The sequence below is a fragment of the Salvelinus namaycush genome, unplaced genomic scaffold (genome assembly GCF_016432855.1).
Source record: "Salvelinus namaycush isolate Seneca unplaced genomic scaffold, SaNama_1.0 Scaffold2137, whole genome shotgun sequence".
Taxonomy (NCBI): Eukaryota; Metazoa; Chordata; class Actinopteri; order Salmoniformes; family Salmonidae; genus Salvelinus; species Salvelinus namaycush.
In genome coordinates, this window is record NW_024058939.1 from 21309 (window position 1) to 43047 (window position 21739).

General features: G+C 47.3%; 1 protein-coding gene across 1 annotated transcript; it reads right to left on the reverse strand.

Moving 5' to 3' along the window:
- Window positions 1-2357: 2357 nt before the first annotated feature.
- Window positions 2358-20331, reverse strand: LOC120038336 (leucine-rich repeat-containing G-protein coupled receptor 6; the record flags this gene model as incomplete). The annotated part of the gene is made up of 4 exons (XM_038984123.1): window positions 2358-3503; window positions 14691-14771; window positions 17186-17313; window positions 20206-20331. Coding segments are annotated over 4 exons (1481 nt in total), but the record flags the coding sequence as incomplete, so codon positions are not given.
- Between the last annotated feature and the right edge of the window lie 1408 nt (window positions 20332-21739).

Genomic DNA, 21739 nt, shown 5'->3' on the forward strand with positions numbered 1-21739 from the left:
TGTTATACACCTGTTGTATTCTGTACTGTTATACACCTGTTGTATCCTGTACTGTTGTATTCTGTACTGTTATACACCTGTTGTATTCTGTACTGTTATACACCTGTTGTATCCTGTACTGTTATACACGTGTTGTATCCTGTACTGTTATACACCTGTTGTATTCTGTACTGTTATACACCTGTTGTATTCTGTACTGTTGTATTCTGTACTGTTATACACCTGTTGTATTCTGTACTGTTATACACCTGTTGTATTCTGTACTGTTATACACCTGTTGTATCCTGTACTGTTGTATTCTGTACTGTTATACACCTGTTGTATTCTGTACTGTTGTATTCTGTACTGTTATACACCTGTTGTATCCTGTACTGTTGTATTCTGTACTGTTATACACCTGTTGTATCCTGTACTGTTATACACCTGTTGTATCCTGTACTGTTGTATCCTGTACTGTTATACACCTGTTGTATCCTGTACTGTTGTATTCTGTACTGTTATACACCTGTTGTATCCTGTACTGTTATACACGTGTTGTATCCTGTACTGTTATACACCTGTTGTATTCTGTACTGTTATACACCTGTTGTATCCTGTACTGTTATACACCTGTTGTATCCTGTACTGTTATACACCTGTTGTATCCTGTACTGTTATACACCTGTTGTATTCTGTACTGTTATACACCTGTTGTATTCTGTACTGTTATACACCTGTTGTATCCTGTACTGTTATACACCTGTTGTATCCTGTACTGTTATACACCTGTTGTATCCTGTACTGTTATACACCTGTTGTATCCTGTACTGTTATACACCTGTTGTATCCTGTACTGTTATACACCTGTTGTATCCTGTACTGTTATACACCTGTTGTATTCTGTACTGTTATATCCTGTACTGTTGTATCCTGTACTGTTATATCCTGTACTGTTGTATCCTGTACTGTTATACACCTGTTGTATTCTGTACTGTTGTATCCTGTGCACACGGCCTTCTGCCCCATCGACGAAAGCATCATATTCACGACGTCAGGCAACACGTCTATAGGAACAATAACATACTAGTTCAGAGGTAGTTACATTGTATTTACATCATCACCTGGTCTCTGTTCAGCAGGGTGGAACGTTACAAAACACCATACATAGAAATGTATATGGTGTAGAACAGAACAGACAGGACGTCATTAATGCTTTTCCATCTGCTGCCTCACTGAACGGACCCCAGCTAGCTAGTCTACTGTACACCAGAACCTCTAGATAAGCCCTGTCCCCTCGCTGAACGGACCCCAGCTAGCTAGTCTACTGTACACCAAAAACCTCTAGACAATCCCTGCCCCCTACCCCCCTATACATCGCCACTCGTCTGAAAGGATTAGATAAGTGTAAACTATATGACCAGAAAGGCTGGTCACCCTGCTAGTAGCTGTATGTTTTATACAGTACCCAAGACCAGTCTGTGAGTTCATTTGATCTTTGGAAAAAGAGCTACTGTGAAAAAACTTGAATGCAGGTTGGATTGAATTGAGGCCTTAGTGATATGCTTAGTAGTAGACTCTTCAGTACTGTTGTACGATGTCTCTGTGTGGAGCGATGGTGACATTAATGAAGATGCTTTCTCCAGGACTGTTGTACGATGTCTCTGTGTGGAGCGATGGTGACATTAATGAAGATGCTTTCTCCAGTACTGTTGTACGATGTCTCTGTGTGGAGCGATGGTGACATTAATGAAGATGCTTTCTCCAGTACTGTTGTACGATGTCTCTGTGTGGAGCGATGGTGACATTAATGAAGATGCTTTCTCCAGTACTGTTGTACGATGTCTCTGTGTGGAGCGATGGTGACATTAATGAAGATGCTTTCTCCAGGACTGTTGTACGATGTCTCTGTGTGGAGCGATGGTGACATTAATGAAGATGCTTTCTCCAGTACTGTTGTACGATGTCTCGGTGTGGAGCGATGGTGACATTAATGAAGATGCTTTCTCCAGGACTGATGCTCTTTCAGAAGACCCCTGCTGCTGTTCTTCTGTAATGGTCCCCTTATGAGTGAGGGATGGATGGAGAGAGGAGGGAGGGGAGAAGAGAGGGAGGGAGGGAAGGAGAGGAGGGAGGGAAGGAGAGAGGAGGGAGGGAGGGAGGGAAGGGAGAAGAGAGGAGGGAGGGAAGGAGAGAGGGAAGGAGAGAGGAGGGAGGATAAAGAAGGAAGCAGTAGGGAATGTGTTGGTTTATAATGTCTCGTAGGGTCCCAGCCAGCGGTGCTTTACACCTGAGATTGTGTCCCATTGTAGTTTAGTGATTCATACCTTACCACTCTGCCTCCCTCTCTCTCTCCATATCTCTTTCCCTCTCTCTTTCACTCTCCATCTCTCTTTCCCTCAGGCTGGGGGAAGGTGTCTGACAGGGGATCAGAGGAACCGAGGAGGAGGAGGAAGAAAAGCAGTGGGAGAATCTGATTGGATCCATCCGGGGTTGGATGGCGGGGCTTCCACCGTAGAGGGCGTCAGCCTCGGCGAGTGACACCTGCGTCGACAAATCAGAACACAAGCTCTTCTCTGTGTCCACAGAGACCAGCGAGTCTTCAAGCGCGTGGTCCCGGTGTAACTGGGGGCGTGCCTTGGGATGTGGCCAGAACAAGAAGTGGGTGTGGTCTCGGGCGAATAGGAGGAAGAGGAGAGGGTTGAGGCAGGAGGGGAGGGGTTGGAGGAGGAGCAGGACAGACTTCAGCACCTCCTCCCCCAGAGAAAGCAGCCCCAGCAGGGAGCAGAGAGACAGGAAGGCTACTGGGATGTAGAGGAGACTGTTGATGAAGATCAACCAGGTGATGTGTTTAATCATGCTACAGTCCCACAGCCCCTCGCACTCTCCTCTCAGCAGCTCCCAGTACAGACGGATGTAGGAGACTGTCACTATCAGCAGACACAGAGTATTCATCATGATCAGAGAGAGAGGGAAGCCTAGAGAGGAGGGGGGATGGGAGGAGGGGGGATGCAGGGGGGAGGGCAGGCAGAGAGGGGAGGAACCGTACTCCCCCACATTGACCAGAGGGAGGGACGCCAGAGTGACAGAGAGGGTGAGGCAGAAGAATGCGCACATACGGACGCTCCCGTGTGAGGGCGCCTTCCCGTAGGCCCGCGCGCACGTCACGCTCACGCCACACTGCACGGCCGCCAGGGTCAACAGCAGCACGCTCGCCTCGGACGCAAACACCCACACCCACCCCGTCACCTGGCAACCGGGACCCGACTCCCAGCGGGCGCCGTGGCGACCAAATTCTCCCAGCGTGAGGGCGTCCACGAGGGCGAGCGTACATGTGCATACGCCGGTTAGGAGGTTGGCAGCGGCCATGCAGGCGGTGGTGAACCGCAGCGGGGAGAGATAGCCCGCCGAACCGAAGAGCGACAGCAGCAAGAGAGAGTTCCCAAGTAGAGACACGATGGAGACGCACCACAGACCCACACGGACCAACCAGCTGCCTAGCAGGGAGTCACATGGCCGGAACGGACCTAGGTGGGCGAGAAAAGGTAAGAGAGACATACTTTTAACAAGAGTGCATTAGGAAAGTATTCAGACCTCTTGACTTTTTCCACATTTTGTTACGTTACAGCCTTATTCTAAAATGGATTAAATTGTTTTTTTCCCCCTCATCAATCTACACACAATACACCATAATGACAAAAGCAAAACAGGTTTTAAGACATTTTTGATAACTAAAATATCACATTTACATAAGTATTCCGACCCTTTAACTCAGTACTTTGTTGAAGCACCTTTAGCAGCGATTACAGCCTTGAGTCTTCTGGGGGATGTGAGAATATGTCCAAGATAAATACACAACGCAGAGGACTAAAAGTCGATAGAGCATCAACGATCAATGGAAATAGTGTTTTTTCTGTTATAGGGAGTTATTGATCAATGGGTCAGAGACATGGGAGGAATTAGTCTATACAGTTGGCCTGAAATAGGATAGTTGTTATTTGGCAATTGGCCCAGTTGTACTGCAAGGAATTCTAATTGGTCAACCACAGGCTAGGGCTGGGTTATAAAACTAAATCCTGTCCCTTTGTTCTGTGGAGAGAATCACTGGAGAGAGAATCACTGGAGAGAGAATCACTGGAGAGAGAATCACTGGAGAGAGAATCACTGGAGAGAGAATCACTGGAGAGAGAATCACTGGAGAGAGAATCACTGGAGAGAGAATCACAGGAGAGAATCACTGGAGAGAGAATCACTGGAGAGAATCACTGGAGAGAGAATCACTGGAGAGATAATTACATGAGGGAGAATCACAGGAGAGAGAATCACTGGAGAGAGAATCACAGGAGAGAGAATCACTGGAGAGAGAATCACTGGAGAGAGAATCACTGGAGAGAGAATCACATGAGAGAATTACTGGAGAGAATCACAGGAGAGAGAATCACTGAGGACAGGGGAGCATGAACAACTACCATCTACCTCCCTGTATGATTTGTTCTCTTTGAATAAACCTATCCTCCCCCCCACCCCTGATTTGCTTTGGGGTCTGTGTTATTGAAGAATAACATCAACTGCTAACAGGTATGACGCTACAAGCTTGGTACACCTGTATTTGGGGAGTTTCTCCCATTCTTCTCTGCAGATCCTCTCAAGCTCTGTCAGGCTGGATGGGGAGGGTTGCTGCACTCAAGGACATTCAGAAACATGTCCTGAAGCCACTCCTGCATTGTCTTGGCTGTGTGCTTAGAGTCATTGTGCTGTTGGAATGTGAACCTTCGCCCTGAGGTCCTGAGAACTCTGGGGCAGGTTTTCATCGAGGATTTCTCTGTGCTTTGCTCCCTTGATCCTGACTAGTCTCCCAGTCCCTGCCACTGAAAAACATCCCCACAGCATGATGCTGCCACCACCATGCTTCATCATAGGGATGGTGCCAGGTTTCCTCCAGACGTGACGCTTGGCATTCAGGCCAAAGAGTTCAATCTTGGTTTCATCAGACCAGAGAATCTTGTTTCTCATGGTCTGAGAGTCCTTTAGGTGTCTTTTGGCAAACTCCAAGCGGGCTGTCATGTTCCTTTTACAGAGGAGTGGCTTCCTTCTGGCCACTCCACCATAAAGGCCTGATTGGTGGAGTGCTGCAGAGATGGTTGTCCTTCTGGAAGGTCTCTACTCCTCCCGTTACGGGGTCTGAGACGCCGAAGGCTCCCACCATTAGCTCTGACAAATTGAAAACCCTAGTCATTGGCGACTCCATTACCCGCAGTATTAGACTTAAAACGAATCATCCAGCGATCATACAATGTTTACCAGGGGGCAGGGCTACCGACGTTAAGGCTAATCTGAAGATGGTGCTGGCTAAAGCTAAAACTGGCGAGTGTAGAGAGTATAGAGATATTGTTATCCACGTCGGCACCAACGATGTTAGGATGAAACAGTCAGAGGTCACCAAGCGCAACATAGCTTCAGCGTGTAAATCAGCTAGAAAGATGTGTCGGCATCGAGTAATTGTCTCTGGCCCCTCCCAGTTAGGGGGAGTGATGAGCTCTACAGCAGAGTCTCTGGCCCCTCCCAGTTAGGGGGAGTGATGAGCTCTACAGCAGAGTCTCTGGCCCCCTCCCAGTTAGGGGGAGTGGTGAGCTCTAAAGCAGAGTCTCTGGCCCCTCCCAGTTAGGGGGAGTGATGAGCTCTACAGCAGAGTCTCTGGCCCCTCCCAGTTAGGGGGAGTGACGAGCTCTACAGCAGAGTCTCTGGCCCCTCCCAGTTAGGGGGAGTGATGAGCTCTACAGCAGAGTCTCTGGCCCCTCCCAGTTAGGGGGAGTGGTGAGCTCTACAGCAGAGTCTCTGGCCCCCTCCCAGTTAGGGGGAGTGATGAGCTCTACAGCAGAGTCTCTGGCCCCTCCCAGTTAGGGGGAGTGGTGAGCTCTACAGCAGAGTCTCTGGCCCCCTCCCAGTTAGGGGGAGTGATGAGCTCTACAGCAGAGTCTCTGGCTCCTCCCAGTTAGTGGGAGTGATGAGCTCTACAGCAGAGTCTCTGGCCCCTCCCAGTTAGGGGGAGTGATGAGCTCTACAGCAGAGTCTCTGGCCCCCTCCCAGTTAGGGGGAGTGATGAGCTCTACAGCAGAGTCTCTGGCCCCTCCCAGTTAGGGGGAGTGATGAGCTCTACAGCAGAGTCTCTGGCCCCTCCCAGTTAGGGGGAGTGATGAGCTCTACAGCAGAGTCTCTGGCCCCTCCCAGTTAGGGGGAGTGATGAGCTCTACAGCAGAGTCTCTGGCCCCTCCCAGTTAGGGGGAGTGATGAGCTCTACAGCAGAGTCTCTGGCCCCTCCCAGTTAGGGGGAGTGATGAGCTCTACAGCAGAGTCTCTGGCCCCTCCCAGTTAGGGGGAGTGATGAGCTCTACAGCAGAGTCTCTGGCCCCTCCCAGTTAGGGGGAGTGATGAGCTCTACAGCAGAGTCTCTGGCCCCTCCCAGTTAGGGGGAGTGATGAGCTCTACAGCAGAGTCTCTGGCCCCTCCCAGTTAGGGGGAGTGATGAGCTCTACAGCAGAGTCTCTGGCCCCCTCCCAGTTAGGGGGAGTGATGAGCTCTACAGCAGAGTCTCTGGCCCCTCCCAGTTAGGGGGAGTGATGAGCTCTACAGCAGAGTCTCTGGCCCCTCCCAGTTAGGGGGAGTGATGAGCTCTACAGCAGAGTCTCTGGCCCCTCCCAGTTAGGGGGAGTGACGAGCTCTACAGCAGAGTCTCTGGCCCCTCCCAGTTAGGGGGAGTGATGAGCTCTACAGCAGAGTCTCTGGCCCCTCCCAGTTAGGGGGAGTGATGAGCTCTACAGCAGAGTCTCTGGCCCCTCCCAGTTAGGGGGAGTGATGAGCTTTACAGCAGAGTCTCTGGCCCCTCCCAGTTAGGGGGAGTGATGAGCTCTACAGCAGAGTCTCTGGCCCCTCCCAGTTAGGGGGAGTGATGAGCTCTACAGCAGAGTCTCTGGCCCCTCCCAGTTAGGGGGAGTGATGAGCTCTACAGCAGAGTCTCTGGCTCCTCCCAGTTAGTGGGAGTGATGAGCTCTACAGCAGAGTCTCTGGCCCCTCCCAGTTAGTGGGAGTGATGAGCTCTACAGCAGAGTCTCTGGCCCCTCCCAGTTAGGGGGAGTGATGAGCTCTACAGCAGAGTCTCTGGCCCCTCCCAGTTAGTGGGAGTGATGAGCTCTACAGCAGAGTCTCTGGCCCCTCCCAGTTAGGGGGAGTGACGAGCTCTACAGCAGAGTCTCTGGCCCCTCCCAGTTAGTGGGAGTGATGAGCTCTACAGCAGAGTCTCTGGCCCCTCCCAGTTAGGGGGAGTGATGAGCTCTACAGCAGAGTCTCTGGCCCCTCCCAGTTAGGGGGAGTGACGAGCTCTACAGCAGAGTCTCTGGCCCCTCCCAGTTAGGGGTAGTGATGAGCTCTACAGCAGAGTCTCTGGCCCCTCCCAGTTAGGGGGAGTGATGAGCTCTACAGCAGAGTCTCTGGCCCCTCCCAGTTAGGGGGAGTGATGAGCTCTACAGCAGAGTCTCTGGCCCCTCCCAGTTAGGGGGAGTGACGAGCTCTACAGCAGAGTCTCTGGCCCCTCCCAGTTAGGGGGAGTGATGAGCTCTACAGCAGAGTCTCTGGCCCCTCCCAGTTAGGGGGAGTGATGAGCTCTACAGCCGAGTCTCTGGCCCCTCCCAGTTAGGGGGAGTGATGAGCTCTACAGCAGAGTCTCTGGCCCCTCCCAGTTAGGGGGAGTGATGAGCTCTACAGCAGAGTCTCTGGCCCCTCCCAGTTAGGGGGAGTGATGAGCTCTACAGCAGAGTCTCTGGCCCCCTCCCAGTTAGGGGGAGTGGTGAGCTCTACAGCAGAGCCTCTGGCCCCTCCCAGTTAGGGGGAGTGGTGAGCTCTACAGCAGAGTCTCTGGCCCCTCCCAGTTAGGGGGAGTGATGAGCTCTACAGCAGAGTCTCTGGCCCCTCCCAGTTAGGGGGAGTGATGAGCTCTACAGCAGAGTCTCTGGCCCCTCCCAGTTAGGGGGAGTGATGAGCTCTACAGCAGAGTCTCTGGCCCCTCCCAGTTAGGGGGAGTGATGAGCTCTACAGCAGAGTCTCTGGCCCCTCCCAGTTAGGGGGAGTGATGAGCTCTACAGCAGAGTCTCTGGCCCCTCCCAGTTAGGGGGAGTGATGAGCTCTACAGCAGAGTCTCTGGCCCCCTCCCAGTTAGGGGGAGTGATGAGCTCTACAGCAGAGTCTCTGGCCCCTCCCAGTTAGGGGGAGTGATGAGCTCTACAGCAGAGTCTCTGGCTCCTCCCAGTTAGTGGGAGTGATGAGCTCTACAGCAGAGTCTCTGGCCCCTCCCAGTTAGGGGGAGTGATGAGCTCTACAGCAGAGTCTCTGGCCCCTCCCAGTTAGGGGGAGTGATGAGCTCTACAGCAGAGTCTCTGGCCCCTCCCAGTTAGTGGGAGTGATGAGCTCTACAGCAGAGTCTCTGGCCCCTCCCAGTTAGGGGGAGTGATGAGCTCTACAGCAGAGTCTCTGGCCCCTCCCAGTTAGGGGGAGTGATGAGCTCTACAGCAGAGTCTCTGGCCCCTCCCAGTTAGGGGGAGTGATGAGCTCTACAGCAGAGTCTCTGGCCCCTCCCAGTTAGGGGGAGTGATGAGCTCTACAGCAGAGTCTCTGGCCCCTCCCAGTTAGGGGGAGTGATGAGCTCTACAGCAGAGTCTCTGGCCCCTCCCAGTTAGGGGGAGTGATGAGCTCTACAGCAGAGTCTCTGGCCCCTCCCAGCTAGGGGGAGTGATGAGCTCTACAGCAGAGTCTCTGGCTCCTCCCAGTTAGGGGGAGTGATGAGCTCTACAGCAGAGTCTCACAACTCAATCGCTGGTTGAAAACTGTTTTCTGCCCCTCCCAAAAGATAGAATTTGTAGATAATTGGCCCTCTTTCTGGGACTCACCCACAAACAGGACCAAGCCTGACCTGCTGAGGAGTGACGGACTCCATCCTAGCTGGAGGGGTGCTCTCATCTTATCTACCAACATAGACAGGGCTCTAACTCCCCTAGCTCCACAATGAAATAGGGTGCAGGCCAGGCAGCAGGCTGTTAGCCAGCCTGCCAGCTTAGTGGAGTCTGCCACTAGCACAGTCAGTGTAGTCAGCTCAGCTATTCCCATTGAGACCGTGTCTGTGCCTCGACCTAGGTTGGGCAAAACTAAACATGGCGGTGTTCGCCTTAGCAATCTCACTAGGATAAAGACCTCCTCCATTCCTGCCATTATTGAAAGAGATCGTGATACCTCACATCTCAAAATAGGGTTTCTTAATGTTAGATCTCTCACTTCAAAGGCAGTTATAGTCAATGAACTAATCACTGATCATAATCTTGATGTGATTGGCCTGACTGAAACATGGCTTAAGCCTGATGAATTTACTGTGTTAAATGAGGCCTCACCTCCTGGTTACACTAGTGACCATATCCCCCGTGCATCCCGCAAAGGCGGAGGTGTTGCTAACATTTACGATAGCAAATTTCAATTTACAAAAAAAAAAATGACGTTTTCGTCTTTTGAGCTTCTAGTCATGAAATCTATGCAGCCTACTCAATCACTTTTTATAGCTACTGTTTACAGGCCTCCTGGGCCATATACAGCGTTCCTCTCTGAGTTCCCTGAATTCCTATCGGACATTGTAGTCATAGCAGATAATATTCTAATATTTGGTGATTTTAATATTCATATGGAGAAGTCCACAGACCCACTCCAAAAGGCTTTCGGAGCCATCATCGACTCAGTGGGTTTTGTCCAACATGTCTCTGGACCTACTCACTGCCACAGTCATACTCTGGACCTAGTTTTGTCCCATGGAATAAATGTTGTAGATCTTAATGTTTTTCCTCATAATCCTGGACTATCGGACCACCATTTTATTACGTTTGCAATCGCAACAAATAATCTGCTCAGACCCCAACCAAGGAGCATCAAAAGTCGTGCTATAAATTCTCAGACAACACAAAAATTCCTTGATGCCCTTCCAGACTCCTTCTTCCTACCCAAGGACGTCAGAGGACAAAAATCAGTTAATCACCTAACTGAGGAACTCAATTTAACCTTGCGCAATACCCTAGATGCAGTTGCACCCCTAAAAACGAAAAACATTTGTCATAAGAAACTAGCTCCCTGGTATACAGAAAATACCCGAGCTCTGAAGCAAGCTTACAGAAAATTGGAACGGAAATGGCGCCACACCAAACTGGAAGTCTTCCGACTAGCTTGGAAAGACAGTACCGCGCAGTATCGAAGAGCCCTCACTGCTGCTCGATCATCCTACTTTTCCAACTTAATTGAGGAAAATAAGAACAATCCAAAATTTCTTTTTGATACTGTTGCAAAGCTAACTAAAAAGCAGCATTCCCCAAGAGAGGATGGCTTTCACTTCAGCAGTAATAAATTCATGAACTTCTTTGAGGAAAAGATCATGATCATTAGAAAGCAAATTACGGACTCCTCTTTAAATCTGCGTATTCCTCCAGGGCTTAGCTGTCCTGGATCTGCACAGCTCCGCCAGGGCCTGGGATCGGGAGAGACACTTAAGTGTTTTAGTACTATATCTCTTGACACAATGATGAAAATAATCATGGCCTCTAAACCTTCAAGCTGCATACTGGATCCTATTCCAACTAAACTACTGAAAGAGGTGCTTCATGTACTTGGCCCTCCTATGTTAAACATAATAAAAGGCTCTCTATCCACCGGATGTGTACCAAACTCACTAAAAGTGGCAGTAATAAAGCCTCTCTTGAAAAAGCCAAACCTTGACCCGGAAAATATAAAAAACTATCTGCCTATATCGAATCTAACATTCCTCTCAAAAAAATTTGAAAAAGCTGTTGCGCAGCAACTCACTGCCTTCCTGAAGACAAACAATGTATACGAAATGCTTCAGTCTGGTTTTAGACCCCATCATAGCACTGAGACTGCACTTGTGAAGGTGGTAAATGACCTTTTATCGGCGTCAGACCGAGGCTCTGCATCTGTCCTCGTGCTACTAGACCTTAGTGCTGCCTTTGACACCATCGATCACCACATTCTTTTGGAGAGACTGGAAACCCAAATTGGCCTACACGGACAAGTTCTGGCCTGGTTTAGATCTTATCTGTCGGAAAGATATCAGTTTGTCTCTGTGAATGGTTTGTCCTCTGACAAATCAACTGTACATTTCGGTGTTCCTCAAGGTTCCGTTTTAGGACCACTATTGTTTTCACTATATATTTTACCTCTTGGGGATGTTATTCGAAAACATAATGTTAACTTTCACTGCTATGCGGATGACACACAGCTGTACATTTCAATGAAACATGGTGAAGCCCCAAAATTGCCCTCGCTAGAAGCCTGTGTTTCAGACATAAGGAAGTGGATGGCTGAAAACTTTCTACTTTTAAACTCGGACAAAACAGAGATGCTTGTTCTAGGTCCCAAGAAACAAAGAGATCTTCTGTTAAATCTGACAATTAATCTTGATGGTTGTAAAGTCGTCTCAAATAAAACTGTGAAGGACCTCGGCGTTACTCTTGACCCTGATCTCTCTTTTGACGAACATATCAAGACTGTTTCAAGGACAGCTTTTTTCCATCTACGTAACATTGCAAAAATCTGAAATTTTCTGTCCAAAAATGATGCAGAAAAATTAATCCATGCATTCTAGGTTAGACTACTGCAATGCTCTACTTTCCGGCTACCCGGATAAAGCACTAAATAAACTTCAGTTAGTGCTAAATACGGCTGCTAGAATCCTGACTAGAACCAAGAAATTTGATCATATTACTCCAGTGCTAGCTTCCCTACACTGGCTTCCTGTTAAGGTTAAGGCAAGGGCTGATTTCAAAGTTTTACTGTTAACCTATAAAGCGTTACATGGGCTTGCTCCTACCTATCTTTCCGAGTTGGTCCTGCCGTACATACCTACACGTACGCTACGGTCACAAGACGCAGGCCTCCTAATTGTCCCTAGAATTTCTAAGCAAACAGCTGGAGGCAGGGCTTTCTCCTATAGATCTCAATTTTTATGGAATGGTCTGCCTACCCATGTGAGAGACGCAGACTCGGTCTCAACCTTTAAGTCTTTACTGAAGACTTATCTCTTCAGTAGGTCATATGATTGAGTGTAGTCTGGCCCAGGAGTGTGAAGGTGAACGGAAAGGCTCTGGAGCAACGAACCGCCCTTGCTGTCTCTGCCTGGCCGGTTCCCCTCTCTCCACTGGGATTCTCTGCCTCTAACCCTATTACAGGGGCTGAGTCACTGGCTTACTGGTGCTCTTTCATGCCGTCCCTAGGAGGGGTGCGTCACTTGAGTGGGTTGAGTTACTGACGTGATCTTCCTGTCTGGGTTGGCGCCCCCCCTTGGTTTGTGCTGTGGTGGAGATCTTTGTGGGCTATACTCGGCCTTGTCTCAGGATTGTAAGTTGGTGGTTGAAGATATCCCTCTAGTGGTGCGGGGGCTGTGCTTTGGCAAAGTGGGTGGGGTTATATCCTTCCTGTTTGGCCCTGTCCGGGGGTATCATCGGATGGGGCCACAGTGTCTCCTGACCCCTCCTGTCTCAGCCTCCAGTATTTATGCTGCAGTAGTTTGTGTCGGGGGGCTAGGGTCAGTTGGTTATATCTGGAGTACTTCTCCTGTCTTATCCAGTGTCCTGTGTGAATTTAAGTATGCTCTCTCTAATTCTCTCGTTCTCTCTTTCTTTCTCTCTCTCTGAGAACCTGAGCCCTAGGACCATACGTCACGGCAAACCGGGCATGATGACTCCTTGCTGTCCCCAGTCCACCTGGCCTTGCTGCTGTTCCAGTTTCAACTGTTCTGCCTGCGGTTATGGAACCCCTACCTGTCCCAGATCTGCTGTTTTCAACTCTTAATGATCGGCTATGAAAAGCCAACTGACATTTATTCCTGATTATTATTTGACCATGCTTGTCATTTATGAACATTTTGAACATCTTGGCCATGTTCTGTTATAATCTCCACCCGGCACAGCCAGAAGAGGACTGGCCACCCCTCATAACCTGGTTCCTCTCTAGGTTTCTTCCTAGCACTTTGAGATATTAGCTGATGTACGAAGGGCTATATAAAATAAACTTGATTTGATTTGATTCTCCCATCTCCACAGAGGAACTCTGGAGCTCTGTCAGAGTGACCATCGGGTTTTTGGTCACTTCCCTGACCAAGGCCCTTTTCCCCTGATTTGCTCAGTTTGGCCAGGCAACCAGCTCTTGGAAGAGTGTTGAATGATGATGGCCACTGTGTTCTTGGTGACCTTCAATCCTGCAGAAATGTTTTGGTACCCTTCTCCAGATCTGTGCCTCAACACAATCTTGTCGTCGAACTCTATGTACAATTCCTTCGACCTCATGGCTTGGTTTCTGCTCTGACATGCTCTGTCAACTGTGGGACCTTATATAGACAGGTGTGTGCCTTTCCAAATCATGTCCAATCAATTGAATTTACCACAGATGGACTCCAAACAAGTTGTAGAAACATCTCAAGGATGATCAATGGAAACAGGATGCACCTGAGCTCAATTTCAAGTCTCACAGCAAAGAGTCTGAATACTTATGTAAATAAGGTATATCAGTTTTTGAATTTTAATACATTTGCAAACATTTCTAAAAACCTGTTTTCCCTTTGTCATTATGGGGTTATTGTGTGTAGATTGATGAGGGGAACGTTTTATTTAATCCATTTTAGAATAAGGCTGTAACGTAACACAATGTGGAACAAGTGAAGGGGTCTGTATTTAACAGTGCATTTGTATAAGCAAGGCATGTGCTGTTAACGTCCGTGTGATTTCATCTGTGATGGTGAGGTAACCAGGTGTATTAAACAGTAATGTGTGTACCTGGTACAGGTGTATTAAACAGTGGTGTGTGTACCTGGTACAGGTGTATTCAACAGTAATGTGTGTACCTGGTACAGGTGTATTAAACAGTAATGTGTGTACCTGGTACAGGTGTATTAAACAGTAATGTGTGTACCTGGTACAGGTGTATTAAACAGTAATGTGTGTACCTGGTACAGGTGTATTAAACAGTGGTGTGTGTACCTGGTACAGGTGTATTAAACAGTGGTGTGTGTACCTGGTACAGGTGTATTAAACAGTGATGTGTGTACCTGGTACAGGTGTATTAAACAGTGGTGTGTGTACCTGGTACAGGTGTATTAAACAGTGATGTGTGTACCTGGTACAGGTGTATTAAACAGTGGTGTGTGTACCTGGTACAGGTGTATTAAACAGTGGTGTGTGTACCTGGTACAGGTGTATTAAACAGTGGTGTGTGTACCTGGTACAGGTGTATTAAACAGTGGTGTGTGTACCTGGTACAGGTGTATTAAACAGTGGTTGTGGACCTGGTACAGGTGTATTAAACAGTGGTGTGTGTACCTGGTACAGGTGTATGAAACAGTGGTGTGTGTACCTGGTACAGGTGTATTACACAGTGGTGTGTGTACCTGGTACAGGTGTATTAAACAGTGGTGTGTGTACCTGGTACAGGTGTATTAAACAGTGATGTGTGTACCTGGTACAGGTGTATTAAACAGTGGTGTGTGTACCTGGTACAGGTGTATTAAACAGTGGTGTGTGTACCTGGTACAGGTGTATTAAACAGTGGTGTGTGTACCTGGTACAGGTGTATTAAACAGTGGTGTGTGTACCTGGTACAGGTGTATTAAACAGTGGTGTGTGTACCTGGTACAGGTGAGCACTGGATGTTAGTCTGTAGTTTAGATTCCTGCATCTCCATCTGGAGGTCCTCCAGGTCCGGGTCATCTGAATAAACAACAGAACTGTCATGTCAGATAATCGAAAATATAATGAAGTCTATAGATAAGATAATGGGGTCTATCGATAAGATAATGGAGTATATATGATAGTGGAGTATATATAAGATAATTGGGGTCTATAGATAAGATAACGAAGTCCTTAGATAAGATAATGGAGTCTATAGATAACAGAATGAGTCTACAGGTAAGATAATGGAGTCTGTAGATAAGATAATGGAGTCTATTTATAAGATAATGAAGTCTATGGATAAGATAATGAAGTCTGTAGGTAAGAGAAGGGAGTCTATAGATAAGGTAATGGGGTCTATCAATAAGATAACAGAGTCTATAGATAATATAATGAAGTCTATAGCTATGATAATGGTGTTTATAGATAAGATAATGAGTCAATGTATAAGACAATGGAGTCTATTTATACGATAATGTAGTCTATAGATAACATAATGGAGTCTATATACAAGATAATGAAGGCTATAGATAAGGCAATGGAGTCTATAGATAATAGAATGGAGTCTATATATAAGATAATGAAGTCGACAGATAAGGTAATGGAGTCGATAGATACGGTAATGGAGTCAATATATAAGGTAATGAAGCTTATATATAAGGTAATGGTGTTTATAGATACAGTAATGGAGTCTATAGATAAGATGATGAAGTCGATAGTTAAGGTAATGGGGTTGATAGATAATGTAATGGAGTCTATATATAAGGTAATGGAGTCGATATATAAGGTAATGGAGTATATATATAAGGTAATGTAGTCGATATATAAGGTAATGGAGTCGATAGATAAGGTAATGGGGTCTATATATAAGGTAATGAGTCGATAGATAATGCAATTGATTCTATAGGCAATGTAATGGAGTCGATAGATAAGGTAATGAAGTCGATAGATAATGTAATGTAGTCGATAGATAAGGTAATGGGGTCTATAGATAAGGTAATGGAGTCGATAGATAATGCAATTGATTCTATAGGCAATGTAATGGAGTCGATAGATAAGGTAATGAAGTCGATAGATAATGTAATGTAGTCGATAGATAAGGTAATGAGGTCTATATATAAGGTAATGGAGTCGATATATAAGGTAATGTAGTCAATATATAAGGTAATGCAGTCTATATATAAGGTAATGTAGTCGATAGATAAGGTAATGTAGTATATATATAGATAAGGTAATGGTGTCTATAGATACGGTAATGGAGTCGATAGAGTGTGTGTTGCTGTGCCAGGTATCTGTGGTTAAGGCTCTGACATGTTAGAAACAGCATCTGTTCCAGACACAGGCAGAACATTAGCCTGTTACGCTGCCCTGGCCCCGAAACCTAGTGGGAGTTCTTACAGAGTGTGTCTGTGTGTCTGTGTGTGTGTGTGTTCTTACAGAGTGTGTCTGTGTGTCTGTGTGTGTGTGTGTGTGTGTGTTCTTACAGAGTGTGTCTGTGTGTCTCTGTGTGTGTGTGTTCTTACAGAGTGTGTCTGTGTGTCTGTGTGTGTGTGTGTTCTTACAGAGTGTGTCTGTGTGGATGGGAGTTCTTACAGAGTGTGTCTGTGTGGATGGGGTTCTTACAGAGTGTGTGTGTGTGTGTCTGTGTGGATGGGGGTTCTTACAGAGTGTGTCTGTGTGGATGGGAGTTCTTACAGAGTGTGTCTGTGTGGATGGGGGTTCTTACAGAGTGTGTGTGTCTGTGTGGATGGGGGTTCTTACAGAGTGTGTCTGTGTGGATGGGAGTTCTTACAGAGTGTGTCTGTGTGGATGGGGTTCTTACAGAGTGTGTCTGTGTGTCTGTGTGTTCTTACAGAGTGTGTCTGTGTGGATGGGAGTTCTTACAGAGTGTGTCTGTGTGGATGGGGGTTCTTACAGAGTGTGTCTGTGTGGATGGGGGTTCTTACAGAGTGTGTGTGTGTGTGTCTGTGTGGATGGGGGTTCTTACAGAGTGTGTCTGTGTGGATGGGGTTCTTACAGAGTGTGTCTGTGTGGATGGGGGTTCTTACAGAGTGTGTCTGTGTGTCTGTGTGGATGGGGTTCTTACAGAGTGTGTCTGTGTGGATGGGGTTCTTACAGAGTGTGTCTGTGTGGATGGGAGTTCTTACAGAGTGTGTCTGTGTGGATGGGGTTCTTACAGACTGTCTGTGTGGATGGGGTTCTTACAGAGTGTGTCTGTGTGGATGGGGGTTCTTACAGAGTGTGTCTGTGTGGATGGGGGTTCTTACAGAGTGTGTCTGTGTGGATGGGGGTTCTTACAGAGTGTGTCTGTGTGGATGGGGGTTCTTACAGAGTGTGTCTGTGTGGATGGGGGTTCTTACAGAGTGTGTCTGTGTGGATGGGGGTTCTTACAGAGTGTGTCTGTGTGGATGGGGGTTCTTACAGAGTGTGTCTGTGTGGATGGGGGTTCTTACAGAGTGTGTCTGTGTGGTCTAGCTCCTCCTCCTCACTGCTCTGCTCAGTCTCTGGTTGGCTGATGGACTTATAGCTGTCACATGACCCGTAGACACAGCACTGGTATGCATACGGCATCTCAACCACCCTGAGAGAAAGAGAGAGATGGGAAGAGAGAGATGGGAAGAGAGAGATAGAGAGAGAGAGAGATGGGAAGAGAGAGATAGATAGATAGAGATGGGAAGAGAGAGGGGAAGAGAGAGAGAGAGAGAGATGGGAAGAGAGAGAGAGAGAGATGGGAAGAGGGAGAGAGAGATGGGAAGAGAGAGGGGAAGAGAGAGCGAGAGATGGGAAAAGAGAGAGAGATGAGAGAGAGAGAGATGGGAAGAGAGAGCGAGATGGGAAGAGAGCAAGAGCGAGAGAGGAAGAGAAAGAGAGAGAGAGATGGGAAGAGAGAGAGAGATGGGAAGAGAGAGAGAGATGGGAAGAGAGAGAGAGAGAGTGAGATGGGAAGAGAGAGAGAGAGAGTGAGATGGGAAGAGAGAGATGGGAAAAGAGAGAGAGATGGGAAGAGAGCGAGAGCCAGGTCTGTTACAACAGGTCCTTCACCCACTGGCTAGAGTAGGATGGAGAGAGGACATCTTCACCCACTGGCTAGAGTAGGATGGAGAGAGGACATCTTCCAGCCAGGTCTGTTACAACAGGTCCTTCACCCACTGGCTAGAGTAGGATGGAGAGAGGACATCTTCACCCACTGGCTAGAGTAGGATGGAGAGAGGACATCTTCCAGCCAGGTCTGTTACAACAGGTCCTTCACCCACTGGCTAGAGTAGGATGGAGAGAGGACATCTACCAGCCAGGTCTGTTACAACAGGTCCTTCACCCACTGGCTAGAGTAGGATGGAGAGAGGACATCTTCCAGCCAGGTCTGTTACAACAGGTCCTTCACCCACTGGCTAGAGTAGGATGGAGAGAGGACATCTTCACCCACTGGCTAGAGTAGGATGGAGAGAGGACATCTACCAGCCAGGTCTGTTACAACAGGTCCTTCACCCACTGGCTAGAGTAGGATGGAGAGAGGACATCTTCCAGCCAGGTCTGTTACAACAGGTCCTTCACCCACTGGCTAGAGTAGGATGGAGAGAGGACATCTTCCAGCCAGGTCTGTTACAACAGGTCCTTCACCCACTGGCTAGAGTAGGATGGAGAGAGGACATCTTCACCCACTGGCTAGAGTAGGATGGAGAGAGGACATCTTCCAGCCAGGTCTGTTACAACAGGTCCTTCACCCACTGGCTAGAGTAGGATGGAGAGAGGACATCTTCACCCACGTTCATCAGTCGTCTCATCAAGTATGCCATACATGTTCTTTCACTCTACAGCATCTTTGATGTCCTGCTCATATTGTGGATAGAGTTCTGACGTGTACTCATATTGTGGATAGAGTTCTGACGTGTACTCATATTGTGGATAGAGTTCTGACGTGTACTCACATTGTGGATAGAGTTCTGACGTGTACTCACCATGTGGATAGAGTTCTGACGTGTACTCACATTGTGGATAGAGTTCTGACATGTACTCACATTGTGGATAGAGTTCTGACGTGTACTCATATTGCGGATAGAGTTCTGACGTGTACTCATATTGCAGATAGAGTTCTGACGTGTACTCATATTGTGGATAGAGTTCTGACGTGTACTCATATTGTGGATAGAGTTCTGACGTGTACTCACATTGTGGATAGAGTTCTGACATGTACTCACATTGTGGATAGAGTTCTGACATGTACTCATATTGTGGATAGAGTTCTGACATGTACTCATATTGCGGATAGAGTTCTGACATGTACTCACATTGTGGATAGAGTTCTGACGTGTACTCATATTGCAGATAGAGTTCTGACGTGTACTCATATTGTGGATAGAGTTCTGACGTGTACTCATATTGTGGATAGAGTTCTGACGTGTACTCACATTGTGGATAGAGTTCTGACATGTACTCACATTGTGGATAGAGTTCTGACGTGTACTCACATTGTGGATAGAGTTCTGACATGTACTCATATTGCAGATAGAGTTCTGACGTGTACTCATATTGTGGATAGAGTTCTGACGTGTACTCACATTGTGGATAGAGTTCTGACATGTACTCACATTGCAGATAGAGTTCTGACATGTACTCACATTGCAGATAGAGTTCTGACATGTACTCACATTGTGGATAGAGTTCTGACATGTACTCACATTGCAGATAGAGTTCTGACGTGTACTCACATTGTGGATAGAGTTCTGACATGTACTCACATTGCAGATAGAGTTCTGACATGTACTCACATTGTGGATAGAGTTCTGACATGTACTCATATTGCAGATAGAGTTCTGACATGTACTCACATTGTGGATAGAGTTCTGACATGTACTCACATTGCAGATAGAGTTCTGACGTGTACTCACATTGTGGATAGAGTTCTGACATGTACTCACATTGCAGATAGAGGTCTGACATGTACTCACATTGTGGATAGAGTTCTGACATGTACTCACATTGCAGATAGAGTTCTGACATGTACTCACATTGTGCACCCTGCTGCTTTCACTCAAACAGGGGAGGGGCTACACCCTGCAGCTGTCACTCAAACAGGGGAGGGGCTACACCCTGCAGTTGTCACTCAAACAGGGGAGGGGCTACACCCTGCAGCTGTCACTCAAACAGGGGAGGGGCTACACCCTGCAGCTGTCACTCAAACAGGGGAGGGACTACACCTCTGGCTACACTTTTCGGTGATTCAAATACATGAATGAAAACAGAGGAAAAACGTAAATTCAACAACAAGTACATTTTATTTAACTTTGCTATCAGTTGGCAGTTTATTTTTAGCGTTCTGTTTGAAATTGTGCGGATTACTTGTGGGTCTGCGTGGGAAGTGTTCAGGGCTGAAGGGTTAGGGTTGAGTGTCAGAGGTCAGGGGTTAGAGTTAGGGTCATCGTACCTTATCCGTGGGAAGAGTTAGGGGTCAGAGGTTTGGGGTCAGGGGTCATACCTCATGCGGGTGAAGAGTTCAGGGCTGAAGTCCTCATAGAGCTCCATGTTTCCTTTCAGCTTCAGATGGGTCAGTCCCCCCAGACCACCCACAGGAAGTGACGTCAGACTGTTCTCACTCAGGTCCCTGTAAAGGGAGGGGGAATTTAGTCATGTTTAAAATGATTATGAAAACACTTACTGTTAAATCCACAAACATAGTCTGTGCTACTTGCATGTTTGTAAGTGTCATGTCATTTGTTCTCTGCTAATACAGTGGCTTTGGATCTAAAAAAAGGGGTTTCCTTCTAGAGAAGGGGGGTTTCCTTCTAGAGAAAGGGGTTTCCTTCTAGAGAAAGGGGGTTTCCTTCTAGAGAAAGGGGTTTCCTTCTAGAGAAAGGGGGTTTCCTTCTAGAGAAAGGGGGTTTCCTTCTAGAGAAAGGGATTTCCTTCTAGAGAAAGGGGTTTCCTTCTAGAGAAAGGGGTTTCCTTCTAGAGAAAGGGGGTTTCCTTCTAGAGAAAGGGGGTTTCCTTCTAGAGAAAGGGGTTTCCTTCTAGAGAAAGGGGGTTTCCTTCTAGAGAAAGGGGTTTCCTTCTAGAGAAAGGGGGTTTCCTTCTAGAGAAAGGGGTTTCCTTCTAGAGAAAGGGGTTTCCTTCTAGAGAAAGGGGGTTTCCTTCTAGAGAAAGGGATTTCCTTCTAGAGAAAGGGGTTTCCTTCTAGAGAAAGGGGTTTCCTTCTAGAGAAAGGGGGTTTCCTTCTAGAGAAAGGGGTTTCCTTCTAGAGAAAGGGGTTTCCTTCTAGAGAAAGGGGGTTTCCTTCTAGAGAAAGGGGTTTCCGTCTAGAGAAAGGGGGTTTCCTTCTAGAGAAAGGGGTTTCCTTCTAGAGAAAGGGGTTTCCTTCTAGAGAAAGGGGTTTCCTTCTAGAGAAAGGGATTTCCTTCTAGAGAAAGGGGTTTCCTTCTAGAGAAAGGGGTTTCCTTCTAGAGAAAGGGGTTTCCCTCTAAAGAAAGGGGTTTCCTTCTAGAGAAATGGGTTTCCTTCTAGAGAAAGGGGGTTTCCTTCTAAATAAAGGGATTTCCTTCTAGAGAAAGGGGTTTCCTTCTAGAGAAAGGGGTTTCCTTCTAAATAAAGGGGTTTCCTTCTAGAGAAAGGGGTTTCCTTCTAGAGAAAGGGGTTTCCTTCTAGAGAAAGGGGATTTCCTTCTAGAGAAAGGGGGTTTCCTTCTAGAGAAAGGGGTTTCCTTCTAGAGAAAGGGGTTTCCTTCTAGAGAAAGGGTTTCCTTCTAGAGAAAGGGGTTTCCTTCTAGAGAAAGGGGTTTCCTTCTAGAGAAAGGGATTTCCTTCTAGAGAAATGGGTTTCCTTCTAGAGAAAGGGGTTTCCTTCTAGAGAAAGGGGTTTCCTTCTAGAGAAAGGGATTTCCTTCTAGAGAAAGGGGTTTCCTTCTAGAGAAAGGGGTTTCCTTCTAGAGAAAGGGGTTTCCTTCTAGAGAAAGGGGTTTCCTTCTAGAGAAAGGGGTTTCCTTCTAGAGAAAGGGATTTCCTTCTAGAGAAAGGGGT